Source organism: Eimeria mitis, genomic scaffold (assembly GCF_000499745.2).
Source record: "Eimeria mitis Houghton genomic scaffold, Emh_scaff28, whole genome shotgun sequence".
Lineage (NCBI taxonomy): Eukaryota > Apicomplexa > Conoidasida > Eucoccidiorida > Eimeriidae > Eimeria > Eimeria mitis.
The window spans coordinates 1,804-22,912 of NW_024015177.1; the positions used below are offsets into that span (position 1 = coordinate 1,804).

The 21,109-nt window shown below is 51.8% G+C and overlaps 3 protein-coding genes across 3 annotated transcripts; 1 reads left to right on the top strand and 2 right to left on the bottom strand.

Annotated features, from left to right (window-relative positions):
* Positions 1–1,197: 1,197 nt before the first annotated feature.
* On the top strand, positions 1,198–3,509 carry EMH_0028910 (uncharacterized protein; the record flags this gene model as incomplete). Its single annotated transcript, XM_038022487.1, has 7 exons — positions 1,198–1,246; positions 1,397–1,524; positions 1,662–1,748; positions 1,948–2,135; positions 2,256–2,289; positions 2,410–3,136; positions 3,454–3,509. The coding sequence occupies 7 exons, from the start codon at positions 1,198–1,200 to the stop codon at positions 3,507–3,509; spliced, it is 1,269 nt and encodes a 422-aa protein (XP_037878341.1).
* Positions 3,510–4,260: 751 nt separating this feature from the next.
* On the bottom strand, positions 4,261–10,990 carry EMH_0029020 (ulp1 protease family, C-terminal catalytic domain-containing protein, putative; the record flags this gene model as incomplete). The annotated part of the gene is made up of 4 exons (XM_038022488.1): positions 4,261–4,375; positions 4,511–5,328; positions 5,501–6,082; positions 6,416–10,990. The coding sequence occupies 4 exons, from the start codon at positions 10,988–10,990 to the stop codon at positions 4,261–4,263; spliced, it is 6,090 nt and encodes a 2,029-aa protein (XP_037878342.1).
* Positions 10,991–12,805: 1,815 nt separating this feature from the next.
* EMH_0029130 (DNA repair protein, putative) lies at positions 12,806–19,044 on the bottom strand (the record flags this gene model as incomplete). The annotated part of the gene is made up of 9 exons (XM_038022489.1): positions 12,806–13,045; positions 13,181–14,443; positions 14,664–14,725; positions 15,315–15,445; positions 15,549–17,114; positions 17,395–17,519; positions 17,668–18,087; positions 18,240–18,412; positions 18,573–19,044. The coding sequence occupies 9 exons, from the start codon at positions 19,042–19,044 to the stop codon at positions 12,806–12,808; spliced, it is 4,452 nt and encodes a 1,483-aa protein (XP_037878343.1).
* Positions 19,045–21,109: the final 2,065 nt, after the last annotated feature.

The window sequence follows — 21,109 nt, forward strand, 5'->3', positions numbered from 1 at the left end:
AAAAGCGTGATACAAGTGGTGCAGAAATAACCATACGGAAAGCTAGCGCCGATGCACTTCGACGAGTTCGTACTTAATAGTTACTGATCTCTCCATCTAGACGTGGCAGCAACATTCTAAGCTGGTGCTATCAAGGCCTTCCCACACCTCTCCAACGCTGAATTGAATTTTAGTTTGAAAAGTTTGCCCTGTTCCAATGCGGCCTCACTGAGTTATGAATATGAAGGCAGTCTTGCCGCCTTTGGTTGACTCAGCAATACGAAGTCCGCGTATCCATTGTAGAAGTATATTTGGAGAAGGTCCACGATTTATTGCGGCAAGTTGATTCCTGCAGTGGAGTGGAAAGCCCCAAGATGCGTGTGTGTAAGGCACCGTTGCCCATTTAAGAGTTCGGCACATCGACTACACTTCGGGGTCGACTACACATGATGAAGCGCCTACAACGCAGCGTCGTACTTTCCAGATGAATTTAGCTCGAACACAGTTACAACGTTAATCATGACACCGACTCAGAAGGCTTTCTCTTGGTTTTGGCACATAGGTGAAGGAGACACCCCATACAGGAACATTTCACGTAGAAAATTTGTGCGAAGTGACTGTGGTGGACTGCGAGGAACTTTCGGAAATCCTGCTCCAGTAAGTACTGGATGACGTGCCGCTCCGCAAAATTGTATGTGCTTTACAAATGTGCCGTGACATTCAACATGGCTCGGACTCTTATCAGCTTCCAAATTGGTAATACCGTGTTGCAGTCTTGATTACTGTACTTTCGGGCACGTAGGTGTGAGAAGAAACGCAAGGTAGCCTCCACCGACCACAATAACAAGTCATCCAGGTCGGCCTGCAGCTACTGTAGCGCCTATCAAGCTGTTCGATGCAAGTTTGTGCAGTTAGGTAGCAGTCAATCAGTGCTATTGCGCGAGGCAGATCATCCGTACTGTCTGTAGGGCGCAGTCCTTTGATGTTGCAGATCGCACGTGGTTGTCTTCACGCGGCTCGTCGTGTCATCTGAAATATGGTGCATGGGGAAGCAGAGTCGATTAGAGGTCGGCAGAAGCACTCTCACTCTTGTAGATCTCGCTGGATCTGAAAGAATATCCCGTTGCCCTGCCGCTAGGCTCCGTCAGCCAGAAGGTGCAACAGACGTCCAGACAAAGAAAGTAATGCTTTCACTTAGGTGGCCACTCACTGTATAAAATGAGGCATGCTCAACAACATTTCATGGCTATCAACGGACAGGAGGATGGTGCTTTCCATCCACCTGAAATGCATGTGGCTGATTATTCATTTCCTTGAGTTGGTTTGCTGTGGCTGATTTCAGCTTCGCTGCGCCGAGAGCACAGTAATCAACAAATCTTTGTTTTTCCTAAGGTAAAGTTTTACATCCATGATGCAGGAGCGCCAGAGACAGGTGCAGTAGCTGCAGCTCTCATCCTGCTGGTAGAACGCCCCATTATTGTTGCGGGAATCTGCAGTCTGTGCTTCGGCTCGCTGGTAAAGCAGGAGGAGCAGCGGCGTGGGGAGGTAAGGGCTCTCCGATTACGAGGCTCTGCAGACAAAAATGTCTTGAGCAGCTGTTCGTTCATGTCGCATGCCCACTAGAGCCCGCCGGAGGCACTTTAGTGGCTAAAATAGCAAGTTGTTCTGTATTACGCATTCAGGCAACCGTTCACGCAAAAGGGAATGGGACTGGAGGAGCAGATGTTCCCATTCCATACCGCTACTCAAACCTTACCCGCATCCTTGCAGTGCGCTCGCACTTTGTAGCCAGCACGATTTTCTTTTCGTTGATAGGCTAAAACGCTTTGGTTCCCCTCAATCTTGTGCACTGTTGGCTATGTGCGACGACCTTATAGACCACACAGCTGTTTAGATAGGCCACACAGTTGCTTAGATTGCCGGTCATATGCGTGCAACGACGCGTTTAGGCTTGCGGTGGCTTTGCAGAGAAGCCTGCACAGCGACGCAAGCATTGTACTGCTGGTGACATTAAATCCCGCATGCACGGCTACTCAGCTTTCGCTGCATGCAATTGACTTCGCCCAGCGAGCTTCCTGCCTTCGGGAGAGACCCATCAGGAGAGGCGGTGTCTCACCAAAGCAGTTTCTCTTGAGGCAATATGAACTCCTGAAAGAGTGAGGCACACATACTTTGGTGGCCTTGGTACACACAACAACCATGACACTGTCTATACACCTATACTCCGATTATTGCAGTCGCACATTGCATATGGTCCTAATGTTGTGCAAATTCAGGTTAAGGAGAGCCGCAGAAAGCTTTAAGATGGCGGTCAGCTATTAGGCACGGCCATGGACGTGCAACACAAACGATGTCTGGTCCAAATCACGCGTGTGACGATTAGGAAAAGCAGGGCTTTCACCTCGCCTGCATGCATGCAATTTGCGCCAGAGACTGTGTCTGCAGCAATTGCCCGGAGCCTCGCTTCACAGTGCTGAGGAACGTCAGGAGGCTATTCAATTGCATCAAGAGCTGCAACACCAATTCGAGCTACTAAACAACATCTTAGTGCGGCAAATGGGCCTGCACTACTGCATGCTACCCACAGGAATGCTCGAACTCGACGAGGTCGAAACTAGAACACTCAGGGGAAAGCTATCACAAGAGAAAAACGGGGACAATTGTGCACGTTCATCCTTGCCACATGGGTCTTCAACTGTTCACCAAAAGCAGAGCGTCTCTGGCAACGATTTGGAAATATTACACAGCACAACGTCGCAGCCACTCCGCCATGGAGAGCTTACATCTGAAAGCTTGGCGCGTTGTCCAGTTGAAAAAGTTTCTGACTGGTTGCCATATTGCGAGCGCTCACAAAAAGCACCGGAAATACCTCAAGAGAATAACTGCTCCTCTTTTTCAATGGTAGATGAACAGATGGAAAGCCAAAAAGGCGTTCCTACTGGACGGGGAGCCGGCATTTGCTCCGACGATTCGTCTCAGTCGAGTTCATTTAACTGCCTGCAGCAGCAAGATGTTGTGCGTGAGAGACCGCCAGCAAACAAAGCCACCACCAGTACAACCTCAGTTATACTCAACCCTTCCGAAGATGGATCATCAACCGTCCACAGCATGGAACGCACTAACACGGAATCACAAACTTACTTGCAACAATCTGAAGGTAAGGTACGCCAAACGTGCTGCCTGCCTCAATTTTGTTCCGTCACTCTGAAGACCTGGCCAGCTGAGACGCCTGACATTTCTACTCTTCATAGCACAGAAAAGAAAATCCCAGTTGCCCAAATAATGAGCTCCGGTCCGGTAAGTCGTAGAGCTAGGGTATCAGAAGCCACCGCCGACCTTCAACAAGCGCGGCGTTCTCAGACGTTCCCCAGTGCATCCGACGCAGCCACCGCATGCCCTAGTGTCTCCCAGGGGACTCTTGAACATACTACAGGAGGCCAGGGGAAGCCTGCCGAAACTGCGCTGCATCCACAGCGTCGTCACCCCTGCAGCGCCTCTTTCCCAGTACAGCAGAAGTTGCTTTGTTCTAGTTACCCGCAGTTCCCGCCAGCTCAGGTTTTCACAGCTGACTGCCAGCCTTTCCACCAGCAAATGCACCAACAGTGGATAAGGAAGTGGCAACCGGCGCCACAAGAGTGGAATTGGCTGCAGCAATTCTCACTGCAGCGGGCAAGAATGCAGCCGGCATCAAACCCACAGCCGATCAGACGGCCCAGACACTATGGCTGTTTCCCGGACAGTGAACCTATGTTTCCGCAAAATGTGACAGTGCCGTGGGCCGCTGTGGTAACTCCCACGCCCCGCCTATGGAGTTACTGGGGGGGCATGAGTCGTGCTGAAGAGCTATTTGTTGGACAGAGAGGAGCACCCCTCCCAAGCATGAAACGATCAGTCCCCGGTGTTGGAGCATTCCTTTCAGGATACGCTGAGCCCCCATGTAGGACGCAATTGTGTCTACTGGGGTAAAACTCACAAACGCCGCAATTTTTTTCAAAGTCTTTTTATATAAGGTTTGCATGCATTGAAAACGCAGTATTTGTCAAAATATTAGAAGTAAGAACAAAAAAGATGGTTTTTTCAAATGCTTTACGTTAAAATTCGCTGAAAAATATTCGTTCGTTATCGCTGCATTGCTGATCGTAAGAAAGACATCCAACCCAGTCCCGCAGACCTCTTGGGCCGCTGCAGAGAACAGAGATCTGGTTGCAGTCAAGTAGTGAGCAAGTGAGTAAAAAGTAGCTGACGGCTTCCCTTACCGAATCCCCTTTAGAACGCCTGATGTCACGAGTTGTCAATACTCAAGAACACCGACTTGAGGTGCGCGATAAGCTTCGGGTCCTCCCGCCAATACATGTTCTGTCGCATGAACAGCAACATCTTGTGTAACTGCGACCGCCTGCGACATTCAACAACTCCCAGTCCATGCCATTCGCAACACCCCTTGCTGATCCCCCGCTAACATCTCTCGCTGCAGACCTGCATCAAATGTGTGGAAGTGTATATATAGTTTTCTAGAGATTTTCATTCTCACCTTTCAGTAACGCGGTTCTGTGAAAACCACTTCGTGTGGGAAGACCTCCGTTTGCTGATACAAAGCGGTAACGGGCCCCACGCGGGGCATTGCTGCTTTGACGCAGCTCTGCCATCGGTGATGTGAGTATCTGGTAGTTGAATCACTGCTGTCAAATCCTGTCTCCCATGAAGCCCAGGCGCTTCACGCGGCCTCATCGAGAAACGAGTCTTCTCCGCTGGCTGGGGAGTAAATTCTTGGCTTGCGCCATTCCCCTGAGAGGCGCCGGGTGGTGTCGGCTGCACGCTTGCCTGGAGCTGCAGTTCTCGCTGCCTGGAGATTAGAGTGTTTGAAGACCCAAAAAGTGCTGCGTGTGCCTGCCTAAGCTCAGCCAAGCGAGCTTTCAAATTGTAAGGTAGCCCAAATGCTGATCCGGCACCTATGGGCAACTGCGATGGTAACGCAGCTTCCATACAAGGGCAGTGGAAGCCTAAAGCAGCTTCGAGAAGCTTGCCCTGCCTTTTAGTCTCAACTGTAGCATCGACACGGCCAAGGCAGCCATAGGTACTAGGGGTGATCGAGCCAGCGGCAGGCTGTTGAGCATAACGCTGCTGTAACTGGCAATCACGCGACGGACCTACAAGCAGTGTCTCGATTGCATTGAGGTTGCGCGTTAGAAAATACACATACTCAATTACAAATACGCCACAATCGTACCCATTCTGCTGACGTGGCGTGTGCAAGGTGCAGCTGTGGCCATCGTGCCAACAACAACTATCCGTACACAGCTCCACCCTCTCGCCACTCTTCAGTTCACCTGCACACCGATGCTCGAACTCCTACAGGACACAAAAACAGGCAGGATTGAACTTGATGATTCGAGCAAGCATGCGTGTAAAGACCAATCGCTAAAGCCCGGTTTTGACATGATAGTGGAAACGCGCCGTCTCTATACGCGTACGTATCCTCTGTGAGCATTTCTGTCAGTAAGTGTACAATGCAATCCCTCACTTGCCGCAGGAACCTCTTGAGCCGGCCACGGCAGCGGTCAAACACGCTGCGGAGGCCCATGGAGTCTACGTGAAACAGTCGAGCCTTCTGACGCGAAGGCTTTTGTGCGTGTTGCCCCGAAGCCTTCAGGGAAGCTGATGCATGCGCTACATCGACGCCTCGGCATTTCGCCGTTAGGGAGGGTGCAACCCTTCCTATCGCCAGGCTTTTCGGAGATCCATTGATGCCAGGCTGGTGAGTAGGCATATCCAGTGGGTAAAGTTGCTGGACATCGTCCAAAGGCTTGCTGATTTCCGGTTTAGAGACAGAATTCTCAGCTGTCCGTACAGTCCCACCCTCTGCGTTGGTTTGGGAGGGGTTGATGGCGCGCCATGGGTAAACTACCACGGCAAGACTCCAGTGCTGGTGTTTGTGGTGAACAGGAATAAATATGAAGTCCTTCTTGGGAAGGGGTGTGAGCTCTTTTTTGAGCCATCGAGTCAAGCGAGTATGCGCCTCCATTTCGCACCTCTGCTCCATAAGGGCAGAGAGAAAAAAGGTGTTGGAAATATGCACACGAAGCCTCTCCTCCGGCGTCAGAATCTGCACTCACATACAGAGGTTAAGAGCTGCCAGGTCTGCAGATTTAGGGCCAGAGAATGATAAATCACCGCAACCAAATGAGCAGAATATCCAAAAAAGCGGGAAAACACAGGCAGAAGTTCAGTCATAACAAACGACAAATATAACCATCCGAAACAAGCGGCGCATTAACATCTTCCCAACAACCACTACAACAAATGGCCATTTCCTTTGGAAATAGAAGCATGAATTCATTGTTAGCGCAACTGCTCCTCAAGTGCCTCAGACAAATGGTTTTGAATTGCATCGCAAAATACAGTAATACACCATAAATGGGGAAAAAACTACGCTCACATGGTCAACTATGAAGCCTAGACAAAAATCGATGATAGTATCATCCAAGAACTCCTTTTCGCTGAGGCGCCGTAAAGTTCTCTCGTCTAGCAGAAGATCAAATACCGGTGGGGACCCAGCCGGCGCTGGTCTTGCTGGTGCTTGCCCCTTAATATCTGCTATGGGCAGCGCAGATCTGCTGACAGGCGCTGCAGGATCACACGGCAAATTCGTGGGATCCTCACTTCCACCAGGTATCGATGAGTCTACAGCAGCCCGACGCCCCCGCGCACTCCAACAGGAGACCAAACGTTCAATCGAGAAACTAGAAATTGCCCTTCTGCCCTTGCACAATGCTTTCCAGGGTCCAATACTACTCATCAAAAACTTGTGCAACACCTTGGAGACGTGTGGTTGGCCTTTTGGCAGCTCCTGACCGCTGTTCTCTTGGTTTTCTGAAGGGGCCTCTTTATGCTCTGCGATGCAGCCTGTAAAGAATGCTAGAAGATCTGCGACGTTAGTAGGTTCGCAAGCAAGCCCCGTCCCCCTGAAGCGGTCAAAAAACGCTCCAGATACGGGATTCGATGGAAGAAGGACCTGGAAGAGAGATAGGAAGTCATCCCTGCAGTAAGCGGGAACTTCCGCCTCACACAGCCGTAGCTTGGTTCCGCTCCCGTTGCCCGTTTTGTCTTCATGGGTTGAGCGACACACGCTTTGCACAACTGGCGCCGCCTCGACAAGGTGAGAGTCACTTTGGTCTCCCTCTCCTGCTGTTGTTGAGTTCTCTGCTGAAGGAGTAACGTGCAAGGCAGGACCAATGCAAAGGAGTAGCCACGGGCCCCTTTTCTTGGAAGACTCCATAGGTGTGCTTAAAGAAGATTCGTCAATTGTCTTAATTGCCAGAGACGGTTTCTCTCCTGTTATAGAGGGCTCCAAGGCGGGTGCCGAATTTGCGATTTCTGTACTGCTGCCATCCAGAAAATGTAGATGTTGACAAGCTCCACCTTCGGTGAAATTTATGTTAGAACTTGCGATGTTCCGATACACGAGTTGCGTGGAGCTACTGCCAGCAGTGCCATCGCAACAAACGTCTCGCTGAGGCAACGACTCCTTCACTGGACTGTGACACACCTCCTTCCTGCAGCCAGCAGCCGTTGCTGCTACAGTTGAACTAAATGACACTTCGCGTCGGAGTTTCTTCCGCCTGCTACTGCTGCTCCTACAGCGTCGCCTTGAACTGCTACTTCGCTCATGCTTGGTGGTGGAAGACCGTGTCCTCGAGCTGCGCTTGCCCGTGCTGGAACGAGGTCGGTCAGAATGCCCATTGCTGCCTTCCGCGGGAGATTCCCCGGAAGCGTGGCAATGGCCATTGGCAATTTTGATGTCTTTAGTGCTGCCGCTGCTAACGCTGGAACTGCCTTCAAAACTGTTGCCATTGATACTGGGACTGCTGGCGCGGTTGCTACTGTCGCTTCTCCCCCTGCGCTTGCTGTCCCTACTACTTCTTTCGATTTTCGTGTGGGGCCTCCCATGACCGGAGCTATTGGTGTGGGCTATGGGTTTCTGGGGATCTGGAATTTCAGAGGAGCTCCTGCATATCGCGTCCGGCGAATTTCCTCCGGTGAGTTGGCCCTCTTGAAGGGACGAAGCAACGCAACGCATGCTATTCCTCCATTCCTGGTCAAGTACCTTCTGCAGCAGATCGCTGCAGTATAACTTGTTTGCCTGAGACTGCTGAAGCTCCAAACAGAGGACGGGAACAGCATGCCCATCTTGTGAAGAGGCGTGGCAGCCTGAGGCCTTCCGGCATTCGCTGCAGCTGAGACTGCGGCCGTAATGCAACTTTGAATCGTGGGCAGACGCAACCTCAGGTCCTAATTCCCTGACGGGAAGATGCTCCCGTGGCGCCCCTTTTTCCTTTGTTTGTTGTTCTTTACTTCGAGTTGAGCCCAAGGCCAACAAGCTCCCAAACGTCGAAGGTCCCTCGCCTAAATGCTGCTGACGCTCCATATCCTTTTCCTCCGCACTACCAGAAGTGCCGTATCGATTACTGCTGCTATCCCTCTTGTTCTTCTTAGCTGTGTCATCCCTCTTAGATTCGAAGTGAGTGGAAGTACACGAAGGTGAAGACGCCACGTCGCTTTGGGGAAGTAGTCTGCCATGTAAAGGCTTTCCGTCCGTCACAATCAGGGCGTTGCGCGGGGTGGAAATCCCGTGTATTTGTTCCTTTTTTTCAACTGAAAGGGGATGGCTGGAATGACTCTTAGTTCCGTTTCCTTGGGGGACAGATCCTTCCTCCCTAATGGGCCGTTCCCTTCCTTCCCGCCTGCAGTTTTGGCTCGGTTTAATCTGGGTGGAACTGCTCGGTCTGCTTGCGCTGCTGCTCCTACATTGTCTCCTGTGGTGGCCACCGGAAGAACGCTTTTCCAACGCCTGCCCCACACGTTCGTGTTCTTTTGAACCGCTGTGCTTGGGCCCACTGCGTGTGCTGGATCTCTTCTTCTTCATGGTTATGTGCCTCTCATACTCGCCAGCCACAGACGCATCACTTTTAGCTGTCGACGTACCTTCACGTGGCAGCGCGCTAATGGGCTGCGTTGCTTCCGCTGACGGCGAGCGCCGCATAGCGACAGCAACACTCTTCAAGGCGAATAGCCCGGAAGCTGGTGGAACAGAGTTTTCTCCTCGATGGGAACAGCTATGGTCAACGATGGTCTGTAAGTTCAGTCTGTCGCCCCTACAGTGGGGACGACCCACGCCAGTTTGTCCCTCTCCAGGCTTATCTCCCGGCATTGTTGTGTGCGCTATCGCGTGATTTCTATCTTTGTCTTTTGCACACATGCGCCTGCGATCTGTAGTACTTCCACGACAGCAGCAACAACACACCGCTCTGCTGCAGCAACTCCAGCCCCCAGCTGTTCCTTTCTCGCCGTCTGCTTCTGACTTCAGGACGCTTGGAAGGCTCGCTGCACCGCCAAGGCCTAACCACCTGAAGTGCGAAATTAAGCTCTTGGGAAAGCAGAGGAGGCTAACTATGCTGCTAGAAGGCAGCTCAACTGGCTTGCCAAGGGCAGCCTCGGCATGAAGCTTTTGCCCGGCTTCAGAGACCTTTAGAGCCGGTTCTGGCGGCGGATGCCATAGATCAAGCGATACGCAGCCATCCTCTGGATCTGCCTGCAACACCAGCACACCCTTTGCTGCGCAGCCGTCTCCATCAAGCCTGTGTGGTGCTGCTCCCTTGGCTTCGGCTGCTGAAGTGGATGCCTCCTCCCTGCAGCTACGGCGCTGCTGGTGAGGCTGCACCACTGCAGACTCTGCTGCAACCCTGCTGAGCACTTCGGCACTAAGCACACAACCGTGCCCGTCCGGTCGAACCAACGCCGCCACAAACACGAGAAAGGCAGCCGCTGCTTCAGTTCTACCCCCCATCACCCCCCGTGAAAGTCCAGACAAAGGATTTAAAGGGAGCCTTCCATTTGCAGCTTCAACCGTGGAATGACAGTTGCCCTGATCCGCTTCGGCAGAATGAATACCATGTTCGTGGGTGACCCCCCGTCCTGCCTCTTCATCAGAGGAATCTTCTATTCGGACCACCTCATTCAGCGCTGCAGCTGCTGTCTGACTGCGCGTTACCCTTGATCCAGCCGTAGATAACATATTCGGTGAGAATCTCCCTCTGTTCGCCGCTGACGCAGGTGATGGTGCTCCTGCGCCTGTTTGAAGGCACCATGCGCTGGATCTGGGCGATGTTGGATCGTTTTGCCTTGAGGTTGTGGAGGCAACTCTGGCGCCCCCCATCTCCTTGCTTCGACGCCCTACTGCTGGCAACGAGTTGGTGACAACAAAGTGCGAAGGCCCACAAAGATGTTTCCGTTCATGTATTTCCCCTCGAGAGCTTCCAATCAGTCCGCGTGAGCCTCCTACCAACAGTTCGTTACGGTGCAGTGCAGCAGGGGCTTCGCCCGCCTTGTTAATAGCCCAGGTACTGCCCTCTGGTGCTGTTTCTGATGACCGTCCTGCCGGGTCTGCTGCTGGCAAGTCTGTCCCAGGGCTACAGCAGCTTGGAGTCAGCGAATTACCGTGTACCATAGAGCTGTGCAGCCCTGGTGCACTGCGACAAGCTTGAGACATTCCATTTTCCCCACGTGGTCCGTGTATCGCAATTGGCGGCTGCATGGCATCTGGAAAACTTTCTGAAGAAAGGCCTCCGCATGCATGGCGTGCAACGAAATTACCTGGAGAATTCAGAGGCTTCACATGCTGTAGCGGGGCCTCCAATGACTTCAGTGCCCGAGAACGCGCGCAGCCGTGTTCCTTCGCAGAAGTCAACACGGCTGCCGTTTGGGGGCCCTGGGATGCGCACAGCTGAACTGGAGTAGGTACTTGCATCCTTCGAGGAATCTCTGGACCCAATTCTTTCTCTGTGTAGGTTTGGTGCATGTGTTCTGTGCAATTAGGACTGAACCTGCCGCAACCAGCACGCTCCTGAGGATGTCGGTCAAAAAGGCCAGATCTCCCCTCCAATTCCTCTTCAGGAGAGCCCTGCAGGGGAGAAAGAGGTCGCAGATGCGCCTCCATATCTCGGCTTCTTTCCATCAGCCTTTTGGCTACAGCAGGTCCTGCCGTTGGTACTACCCCGCAGCAACAGCAGCAGCCTCATGTCGTCCTCTGAGTAAACGGGGAGTGAAACAAATGGTTCCAAGTCAATAAAGAATGCTCGGCTCCCCTGGCGAAGACCAACAATGCCTTTTCCCCGGTGCCCGTGGCTCAAAGGCTCTGGAAGGTGATGACTCTGGCGGCCCAGACTGACTTGGACACCATGACTTATCGAGTCAAGAGATAAGTTCTGGCTACAGCTACGAAGGCCATGGTATTTAATTCATTGAATCTGTTCAGCCAAGCTTATTATCCCCTGCTGAGTCTTGGTCGTTCGCATGCTCGCTGCAGACCGCCTACAAGGCGGGCCCGTGGAGCCTAACCGGTTAACAGTACAATTCAAATGATGTGTACACCTTGAAATACGAAGTATTGTCCGATCAGGCGCTAGAAGCAACCAAAATGAGCTACTACTGCTCTGCTCGAAGCCCCCGCAACCTAGAATGAGCCTCCAGCAGTCGCTGCCCCAAATCCATGCATGGATCGGGTCGGCTGCGTACTCAAGGAGATGTGAACCTGAAGCAGGGTTTAATTTAATCTGGTGTTGCCACTTAGCGGAAAATAAGCAGAAAGAAACACCTGAGGAAATCGTTAGCTAGGATCGCATGGCGCCCCCCGACAAGTTGCAATTTCGAAATGACGCTGTACAGTATTCCTGGGGCTGCTCCTTGACGAGTTGGTAGGTGCAGTCCTGTTTTCAAATATCGATGTAAATTCGATTTGTCTGGGCGGTCTATAGTTAATCTCGCGCATCAAACGAGGCTCAAGATAGTAGTGGCACATGCAGAAAGCCATTCCGAAACCCCCCTCATTCGAACTTACCAGTAGCCTGCCTTCATTCTAGCCTGTCTGAGCCTCTTAAACCCCACAGGATTTGCACATAAAGCACAAGACGAGGCGAAACCTTGCGGCAAGCACACCTACGCCGGACGTGCACGCACCGTCCGCGGGCATCGAGCTGAAATGTTATTACACGAAGTACCTCTAGTACAAGGGGTTCTGGTACTGCTGTTGAAGCGCCAATAGGGCCTTCACCTCTCTGCTCCACAAATGGCCTTTGTGCTACTTCTTTATTGGTCCTTACGTGCGCCGAGTACACATAGAAGTTATTAATAAGGCAGTCTTGTTGGCTTGGATGGCTAGGCGTTCAGGCTTGAGTCTATGTCTCGAATCACCTATTCCTGTCAACTGAGCCCCATGTTAACGGCCTCTGCCACTTGCCAACTCCAATCTGGCCCCCGCTCATCCGTGTAAGCCGTGAAGAAGCAGCCCTGTCGGAGACTGGCAGGTGGTGCTGGACCGTCGTTGAGGTTGGACCGTCAAATCAGCTATGTTTTGCATGAACTTATGTTAAACCAATACACGTGCATGACACAGCAACAGCTTGTGATCGCGCCATAGGTGGCTTGTCGCCGAGAGAATCTCCCTAATGGGTGCAGTCACTACCTAAGACTCCGTGTTCTTCGGAGGTTGCAAGTTTCACTCGGGTCTCCATGCGCCATGCGCGCAAAGATGCTCTAAAACACTATCCCTACACGAATGTACGCAAGATAGTTCCAGCAGCAGGGTCAGGGGTTCAAATGATGCAGGACACTCTTTCAGGAGCGAGTACCACTTCGTGCACAGACTGTTCTGCAAGCTGAACAGTGCCAAACGCTTTTGCTTCAAGTTCAGCAGCACGACGATTCCGACGAAGAAGTCCTCAGGGAAGTATTCCCTATAAAAGGCAATTCTACAGTGTCCAAACAGAAGGATTTATGTGGATCCAGAGTCGGCCTCCCATCCTTCAAACAGCTTCTTAAGGTCATGCAGCGATAGGCGCCCTTTCCTCTTGTCAGCGTCACCTTCCTCCGGATCCACTGAACTCCCCCGCTCAAACCGATCACCAGAGCTAAGAGTGCTTTGCGAAAGACGGCCCTTCCACTCTATCAGCTCCTCCATCCGCTCCTCAACCGTTCGAGAGCACACAAAGCGGTAGACAGAAACCGGCTGGTCCTGTCAATACACAGCATTCACAAATGTAGCTGTACCAAATCCAGGCATCTATGTCTTTGAACGATGCGCACTTGCGAGCTTTCCAAATGAACAAGTCTGAAGGCACAGATCAGCTGAAGTGAACAACGGCCTCACCTGTCCGTACCGCCAAAGGCGCCTCATCGCCTGTTTTTCAACCTGAGGATTCCACCATCCGTCAACAATGTAACAGCGCGTTGCTTTAACAAGGTTGAGCCCTACGTTCCCTGTCTTCAAAGACAACAGGAGTATCTTCCCATGATGAGGGGAAGAAATGCCCACACCACCTTTAATTCCACTGGTTGATTTCGCTGTTCCGCACTGCTCGGATGGGGGAGCAACTCCACCATGCGAAGCGTCAGTCGGGTGGCGCGTGCAGGTGAAAGGCTGCAGATCAAATTGACCCATAAATGGCGCTTCTTCCTCATCGGTTGCTCTTGAGGTACACGGAACTACTGTAGAAGCCATCGACAGCAAGCTGTCGTCTGAGAACCACTGAATTATGCGCTGTCTGGCCTCTAGACCTAGTGTTCCATCGATGCGGCGGTAGTTATACAGCCGCTTCTTCGGTGCTGCTTGTTGAACTGGGCGATCTTGTCCCACTACTGCAACCTCGTTGCTGAGGTCTCCAGATAGGAAGCGAGGTAGATTTCCCTTGCCAAGGGCGACTCCCACCTCAACAACATCATCATCCTCATCATCGTCATCGGTGGCACTTGACACACGGGGTTGCTCCGTGTTACGAACGGCTTCAACTCGCGCAAATGCCATCTCCAAGAGGTCAAGCATTGATGTCCACTGCGAGAAGATGACGCAGGACCTCCCAGCAGTAACATCTGCCTCCAAAAGCGCGAGAAGGAGTCGCATCTTCGTACTGAAAAAAAATGTGTCGTCAGAAAACTTCTGAGGTGCCTCCTCAGACTTTGCAACAGAAGTTTTCAAATCCGCAGAGACACATACTGTTGGATGTGCTGGAGTAAGTGGTGAAGCTGAGCACATCTTTGCGCCAATTTGCGCCTCCTGCACCGCCATTTGCTTCTCATGCTTTGATCCTGTCTTGGTGTCAGTAGCTGCAAGCGCTTCACGGTGCTTCTTTTGCACGACTTGAATCCATCGCTGGGCAGCCGCCTTCGGCCCGCGCGGGAGCAGCCGAACGTGCTGATGAAGGAACTTACTTCTGCATGTTGGGCAAGCTGCTGCTGCACCGTTGCTATTGCTTTGCAGCAACAGCACGCAGGCGACGCAGAGCACATGCCAGCAGTTTGTCAGCACGACTGCGTCGGTTGGTGGCTCGAGACAAATTGGACAATCTTCGAGCTTGCCATCCACAGCATCCTGGATGTATTTGTGTAGAACTGGATCGGGCGCCGGGCGTTGAAGCTGCGACGGATAAAGCCAAACCACGCCAATGCGCTACCAGGATATGCTCGAGTGACGGTCCGGACCTAGCCGCTCTCTCTTCCCACTGGCAAAGCGTAGTCAAAGTAGGTGCGGCGTATGCCTCACAGCAAGCTCTTGCGTACTCTACTGTGCTACGTGCACAAGCGTAAACAATGATAGGCAAGAGCTGCTGCGAAGCAGACTATATTTAAGGCCTTACGGGAGGCGAATTAGGCACTCCTACGAGAGAATCATTGCCTCCAGTTTTCAGAAGATCCTGCGCTGGACAGATCGCATCGATGAACTGTTGGCGCCGTTGCTCTTCACGGTGCGACGGAAGCAGGGGATGACTGCATGCTTGGCGCAGTCTCAGGAGGAGCTGAAGAACATGCGTGTAGTGCTGCAGAACTTGCCCACTCTGAACAAGTTGGTCAAATTTGGCCTTGCTATGTTCAAAAATTGTCTGAGAAAACACCGCACAGCTAGCATTATCACCTCAGCATTCCTGCCGTTGCCGCAACGAATGCTACCGATATGCCGAATTTATACGGGCTAAACGGGTTGGAACAAATAAATAAGGGACAATTGTGTGAGTGCAACAAACCTGATAAAAAAGACGTTCTTCATACGTAAGCTGTAGGGTAAATGTGTGAATTGTGAGCGGCGGAAGCGGCAAAAGTGGCTTTCCATCCTCTCCTAGTTGGTCTCCGTGCCGTCGCAACATCAACGGAACTAATATGCTCCGCACTGTCTGGATTGCTGCCCGCACCATCCCTGCAAGGAGAACACTTCTGTTGTCCAAGCTCATTCAATAAATCCCACGGATTCGAAGCTCTCCACTCCATACAGTCCACCAACAAACGTATCGTACCTCGTTCCATTGCTTGAGTGACTTTTGCCCTCCACCACCTTCGACTACCCATGGGAGAGACGCGAAGAAACTGAATGAGGGCGAATGCGTCCGAAAGATCATTTTGCAGAGGCGTCCCCGTCAATATCCAACTGAGAAACGTTCCATACGATAACAACCAGGAGCAATTAGTCCAGATCCACCTTGGCACCTGTTCAGTATGAAGAGCAAATCTAAGAAATAGGGGAAAGTTACCGTGAATCAGCCTCCACGGAATTGCATGCACGGTTAACAAGCGACGAGGTGTTCTTGATGATGTGGCCTTCGTCTAGAATAACCCGCCGAAATCGGATGCTGGCAATCGGGCTCTCTGTCATGGACCCTAGACCCAGTGTCCTCGTCGAATGTGGCTCACGATTCAAGCCTCCTCTCTGCGTCTGCATGTGCTTTGATAGATGGCGGAAGTCGGATGCTAGTGTTTGGTAGCTGGTGAGCACAATGGTGTATGCTGCAAGCACCCTGGGGTCTCTTGGACGCCCAGGGCCGTAATACTGCAAGACCGTTGCCACTCCGCGTACTAAGTGTCTCTGCACCTCGGCATACCATTGCCCAATAAGGGAAAGCGGCACAACAATGAGAGTTCCCCCTTGCAGTAGGCCATCTCTACCGCGTTTAAGAGTGCGTTGTAAAATCCGGGGGTCGACAGCCAACAAAGGATTCCGACCCACTGCTGGTGGAGGTTCGCCTGGATTCGCAGACTTCAGGTCTGCACAATCGCCTTCGGAGCTTACAGATATTGGCGATGGAGACAGTGACGATGAAGCGAAAGCATCCGACTCGTTAGCGGGTGCTGCTGGCTGTTTGTCTGGGGTACTCGCGGGCCTTGCTGTACTTGAGGTCCGTGAGGTTGCTCTCGTGTTGCGTTCGAAGCCACCCGCTGACGTTGCCAGCCACGAAGCAGCACCCTTAGGATCCCTCTCCTGGAATTCGCTAACAGCAATGAGGGCAAGAACTTGCACAGTTTTTCCCAAGCCCATGCAGTCTGCTAATATACCGCCTCTCACCCGACCCGTTGTACTTGGCTTCTCTAGTGAAACAAGCCCTGAGCTCGTATTTATGTAGAAACACCTTGGGACGAACGTCCTCGCTGGCTTGCATTCCACAGAGGAGGCCATAACCAATGTAGGGCCAGGCTGTATTGAACCACTCGTACCACAGGCAGCCGCGGTAGCGGGAAGATTATATTTTGTCCACAGCGGATCAAGCTCTTCTTCCTCATCTTCGAGGCATAGGCTCTGTTCTGATTCACACTGAAGCATCCACCAAAGTCCCTGAGCCTGGTAAGGGCGAAGGCGGGAAGCAAACATACTAGCTGGAGGGTATAGAGTTCCCAGTCGGCGCCGTCGCTGTTGTGGTGATTGCACTTGGTCTGCCGCGGCCCGTTCACCCAAAACCAGCTGGCACAGAGTACCACTCCTTTCCGCAACTTCTTCGTCATCCTCATCGAAGACGTTGGTATCATCACTATCTTCACCTCCTTCGTTTTCTTCGGTGAAGGCACGCGATGCTGCGCTAAGAGAAAGCCCTGTTGCTTCTATTCCGGTTTGAGATAATCCTGTGGACCCCTTGGGTCCATTAAGGCTATCCAGACACTTGCGAATTTTAGTATCTTCGTTCAGCGTCGAAGCACCTACATCATTTTCCTCCTCTGTGGGTGAAGAAGCAGCAGCCACAGGTTGCATTGCTAGAAGGTTCAGAAGTGACTCAAATGCCTGTCCAATCAGAACGGGAAAGTGAACCTGGCTCAAGTACGGATCCCCTCTGAGACAAATCCAGCAAAGAAACGGTAGCAAACAGCAATGATAACCAGATATATGTGCAGAACAATCTGCGCATGGGGCTACCAGGGCACTAAGCACCGGAAAACCATGTAAACTTCATCGAACTTCAGAATATTCCACCTAAAAGAAGAAAACACTTCATCTGCCAGGACACCCTTCGGTTTTGAGCTAAAGTGTGGTACTTCTAAGAGGTTTCTGCGAAGGTAGGTTTCAACGGGAGCGGCCCTAGATCAGCAGGTCGTATCCTGAGCAATTGCTACCTTTGCCGAAGCGCGCTCAAACGAAGCGCCTGTAGGGTCACATGCGTAGTCATGCGTACAGAGAGAGTACTGTTAACCACAAGACGGCGAGGTGGCATTCTGTCAGGCATCCAGCAGACGTCTACCTAAGCAATCGTAACAATCCAACAAAGAACTGACAAACATGGTACTTTGAATGCTTCTGCGCATACACCGTTCCAGACGTTGAGCTCGGAAATTCAGCTTAAAAGAGGAGTGTTCGTAGAGAAAATGCGCTGGCGTCCCAAGTCTTACCTTAATAGCCCCTAACAGAAGCAAAGGAGCTAGGGCGTTAGCCACTTCTCTGTCAAAGCGTACAGCTTCCCGGCCGTTAATCAGCAGCCGCAAGAAAGTTGTCTGTTCAGAGATGCTAGAGAGAAGGCTGTGGAAATCCAACCCTGCAAGAGGGCTGCAATGGCTGGAACCGTTCGCAGCTTTCATACCCCCGAATGCATTCGAATGAGCAGGTATGGAAAATGCACATTCGTCAGGAAGGCGGGCGCGGAAGCTCGGCTGCCCCAGGCGCCGTTGGTGCTCCAGGAGGATGGGGTCGTTGAGGTGCACGTAAACTATCCTGTAGCCGCTGTTAGATACTTTAGCCCTCCGTAAGCCCTGTTGTGGTCCCCACCGCTGTGCATGCGGCAGCCGCACCTCTACCATCAGTGTTAACGGATCCTGAGGCAGTGATGGCACAACGTTGACACCCTACGGTGCCCATGAGGTGTTGAATCTATTCAGCAAGGCACCCTGAAATCCTCACGAAGATGAGCCGGGCTGTTTAAGAGGCTGGCGGCGGGAGCACGGATTGAAAATAGGCACCGACTCACTGTGAGGCTGACTCTGCTCATTGTGCCGCTTGTGACGGTGCCGCTTGCAACGCATTCGCCAAGACAAAACGAAAAGTTGTTGGGAAGATCGTCGACAGCAGGAGCGTTGGTTACGTCAGTTGAGGCAGGGGGTTGCACTTCAACACTACTGCACCCCTTGTCCCCAAGTTTGCCTGCGCGAACACTTTTTCGACAAAATGAGTATTTTAGCTGTACTGCAGGGCAATATACCACCCTCCATGCCCAAAAAATGCAGCATGTCGAAAACGCCGGTCTGTTTTGCATACCATTGGTGGCGTACCCCCAAACATTTCTTTTGACAAGGCACCTCACCGGCTGGGTTGCTTGCATTGTGGCCTTTATTTTCACTTGTCGCAGTTACATCTTCTTCACCTGAGTCACCAGCAAGGTCTATCATTAAAACTGGGCCTCCAACAGATGCTTCTCGAGCTGCTTGCACTTTTGCCTGCTTAACTGGAAGAGAACCTGGACCTGCTCCATCGGAGGTTTCGTGGCGTCCCGTCCCCATCCCAGTAGAATTACGAGAGGAAGACTCCTTTGTAACCGGGCTGAATGCAGAATTTAAATGCGGGCTGCATGGACAAGGCGAAGTTGCAGATGTCTTGTGTCGCTTTGAGGACCGTTGTTGGGCAAGATAGCCATCCAGCGCTGCTTCAATAGAACCAGCACTGCGACGCAACCACTCCTGCGCCTCCTGTATACTGCACCGCACGAGGGCAGCAAAGCGGGCTGCGCCCTCATTTTGGTCTGAATATCTCCCTCCATCCTGATGAACACGTTGCATTGCAAAAACTGGTGTCTGGCGTGGTTCGGCCTGAGAAACCCCCTTAACGTGCTACCCTCGCGTCACCATAAGCCGAGTGACCCATTAATAATACCAGCTGTGGTAGGTTTCCTACATCGAACCCAACTATGTCTGGTTCAAGCAGACCAAGCATTGTATGGTCAAGCAACTGCGCGCCCATCGGACGAAGGCAAAAGATTCACAGGATAGATGCTGCTCTCACTTAGAAGGTGCAGATCTCCACGAAATCTATGTTAACAATGACCCCGTAATAGACGGAAGGCACTATATCGTCCGGAATATGCTTGGGGAACAAGGAACAACGCTGCCGCGCAAGCCGCGGCGGTGGGGTTGCTCAAGGCAACGGCAACCAGAAGGCCTCCAACAGTGAGGCCCGAAGCAATTGAAGTGCACATAAAACCATATATTTTCGTTTATTCAAGAGCAGAACAACCTGGCCCTGTCTCCACTAAATTTATCTTCTTTTCCTCTAGTACGTACCGATTCTTGGGGCACTCGGGCAACGGGCGAACTCGAAGTAAACATGTGGGCGGCCGAATAGGCTTTGGCACTAACCGCCCCTGAATACGAGCTTCCTTGTAGAAGCCATAACAATCAGGAGCTTCTGGATATGCCGGAAAGTTTTGTTTAATGGGTTGAACAAAGTTGGGACAACCACCCGTAGTCGCGCAAACTGCGCTGCTGTTGAGTGGTGAGTTATGCGGGATATTTTCGTCCTTGAAAGTTGAGCTTTAGTAATCAGTGCTTTCTATTCTTAATTGGCGTTTTACTTGCGACGTGGAAGACGTCATTAAGCTGCGGTGGCGGTCACTTCCTCAGCCTGTGTAGTACTCTGCTTCCTTTTCGTCGAGCTTTTCATCATACCTTCATGTAGCCAGGTACGTGGTTCGTGGGCCGAGTGGGTGCAGCTGGACACTGTTCAACTGATGGTGCAGCAATCGTATTTATTTCTTCCATTCTGCCAGTTGATACGTAAGTGTTTATCTTCTGTAGCATGGTTTGGCTGATGGTGCTACACGACACGTAGGACATGTAGGTTGTCTACTGACGGCTAACTAAGCGTTGAATAATTGCGCACAGTGTTAGAGCATTAATTAAAAGGGAACTTGCGTACGCTTGCATGTGGGCTTTTCTGGAGTTGCACCCAGGAGCGCCGCAAGATTTGCCAAGACACATCCGGTTGCATGGTGTGCCTGCTGACTGTCCTCGGGACTCCCGTTACACACGGAGCTGTGGCTCTCGCTAAGCTCAACAAAAGGCAAAGCGTTACGCACTATAACATAGACGGCAATCTCTTAGTGGTAGAGGGTAAGCCGTGGCCTCCGCAGACTTTATTTCTTAGCTTTGTTTAGAACAACAGTTCTGCGTACAATGCACGGTCATGTTTTAACGAGCCATGGCGGAGCCAACACAACTATGCATCGGAGAGCCATGTCCTCACTTCTCAGGAATTCCAGCGGCAAAATCGGCGAAACAGTCGCAGAAATAACGGACTCTTGTAGTCTCCCAATCAACAAACGGAGATTAGCTGGCATGCCAATGGGATTCATTGTGGGTTTACCAGCAGTCAGAGGCTGCTATAAAGTGTACGTTGTCGCGGATTAACTCAGCAGGTATGCCCAATTCATCCCACGTTCGACTTTATTTGCAGCGGACGGAATGGCACAATTAATCATTAACCACGTCAGCTCCACGGCTATCTGCAAAGTGTCATTGCTGAGCGGGACCAGAAACTCGTTGGCCCCTCCTGGAGTGGACTCATGTAGCGGCTGAGGATCGACCGTAATTGTGACTCATAGGAAAACAGTTAAACTGAACGCACCAACCAAACGCCTGTGCAGTGCATGAACATATATATACATCATTGTCCGTGTAAATTTTGTACCTGTATCTTTACACCACCGAGAGACGCAGCAGTAGGAGACGTAGGAAGTGTAACAGATAGAACCGCAGGAAGAACGCCCGCCGCAGCAAGCAAGCCCTACCCTCGGTTCATCCAGCTTTTGCTAGACGACCAGGCGCACGAGGGTGTGCGACGCATGGG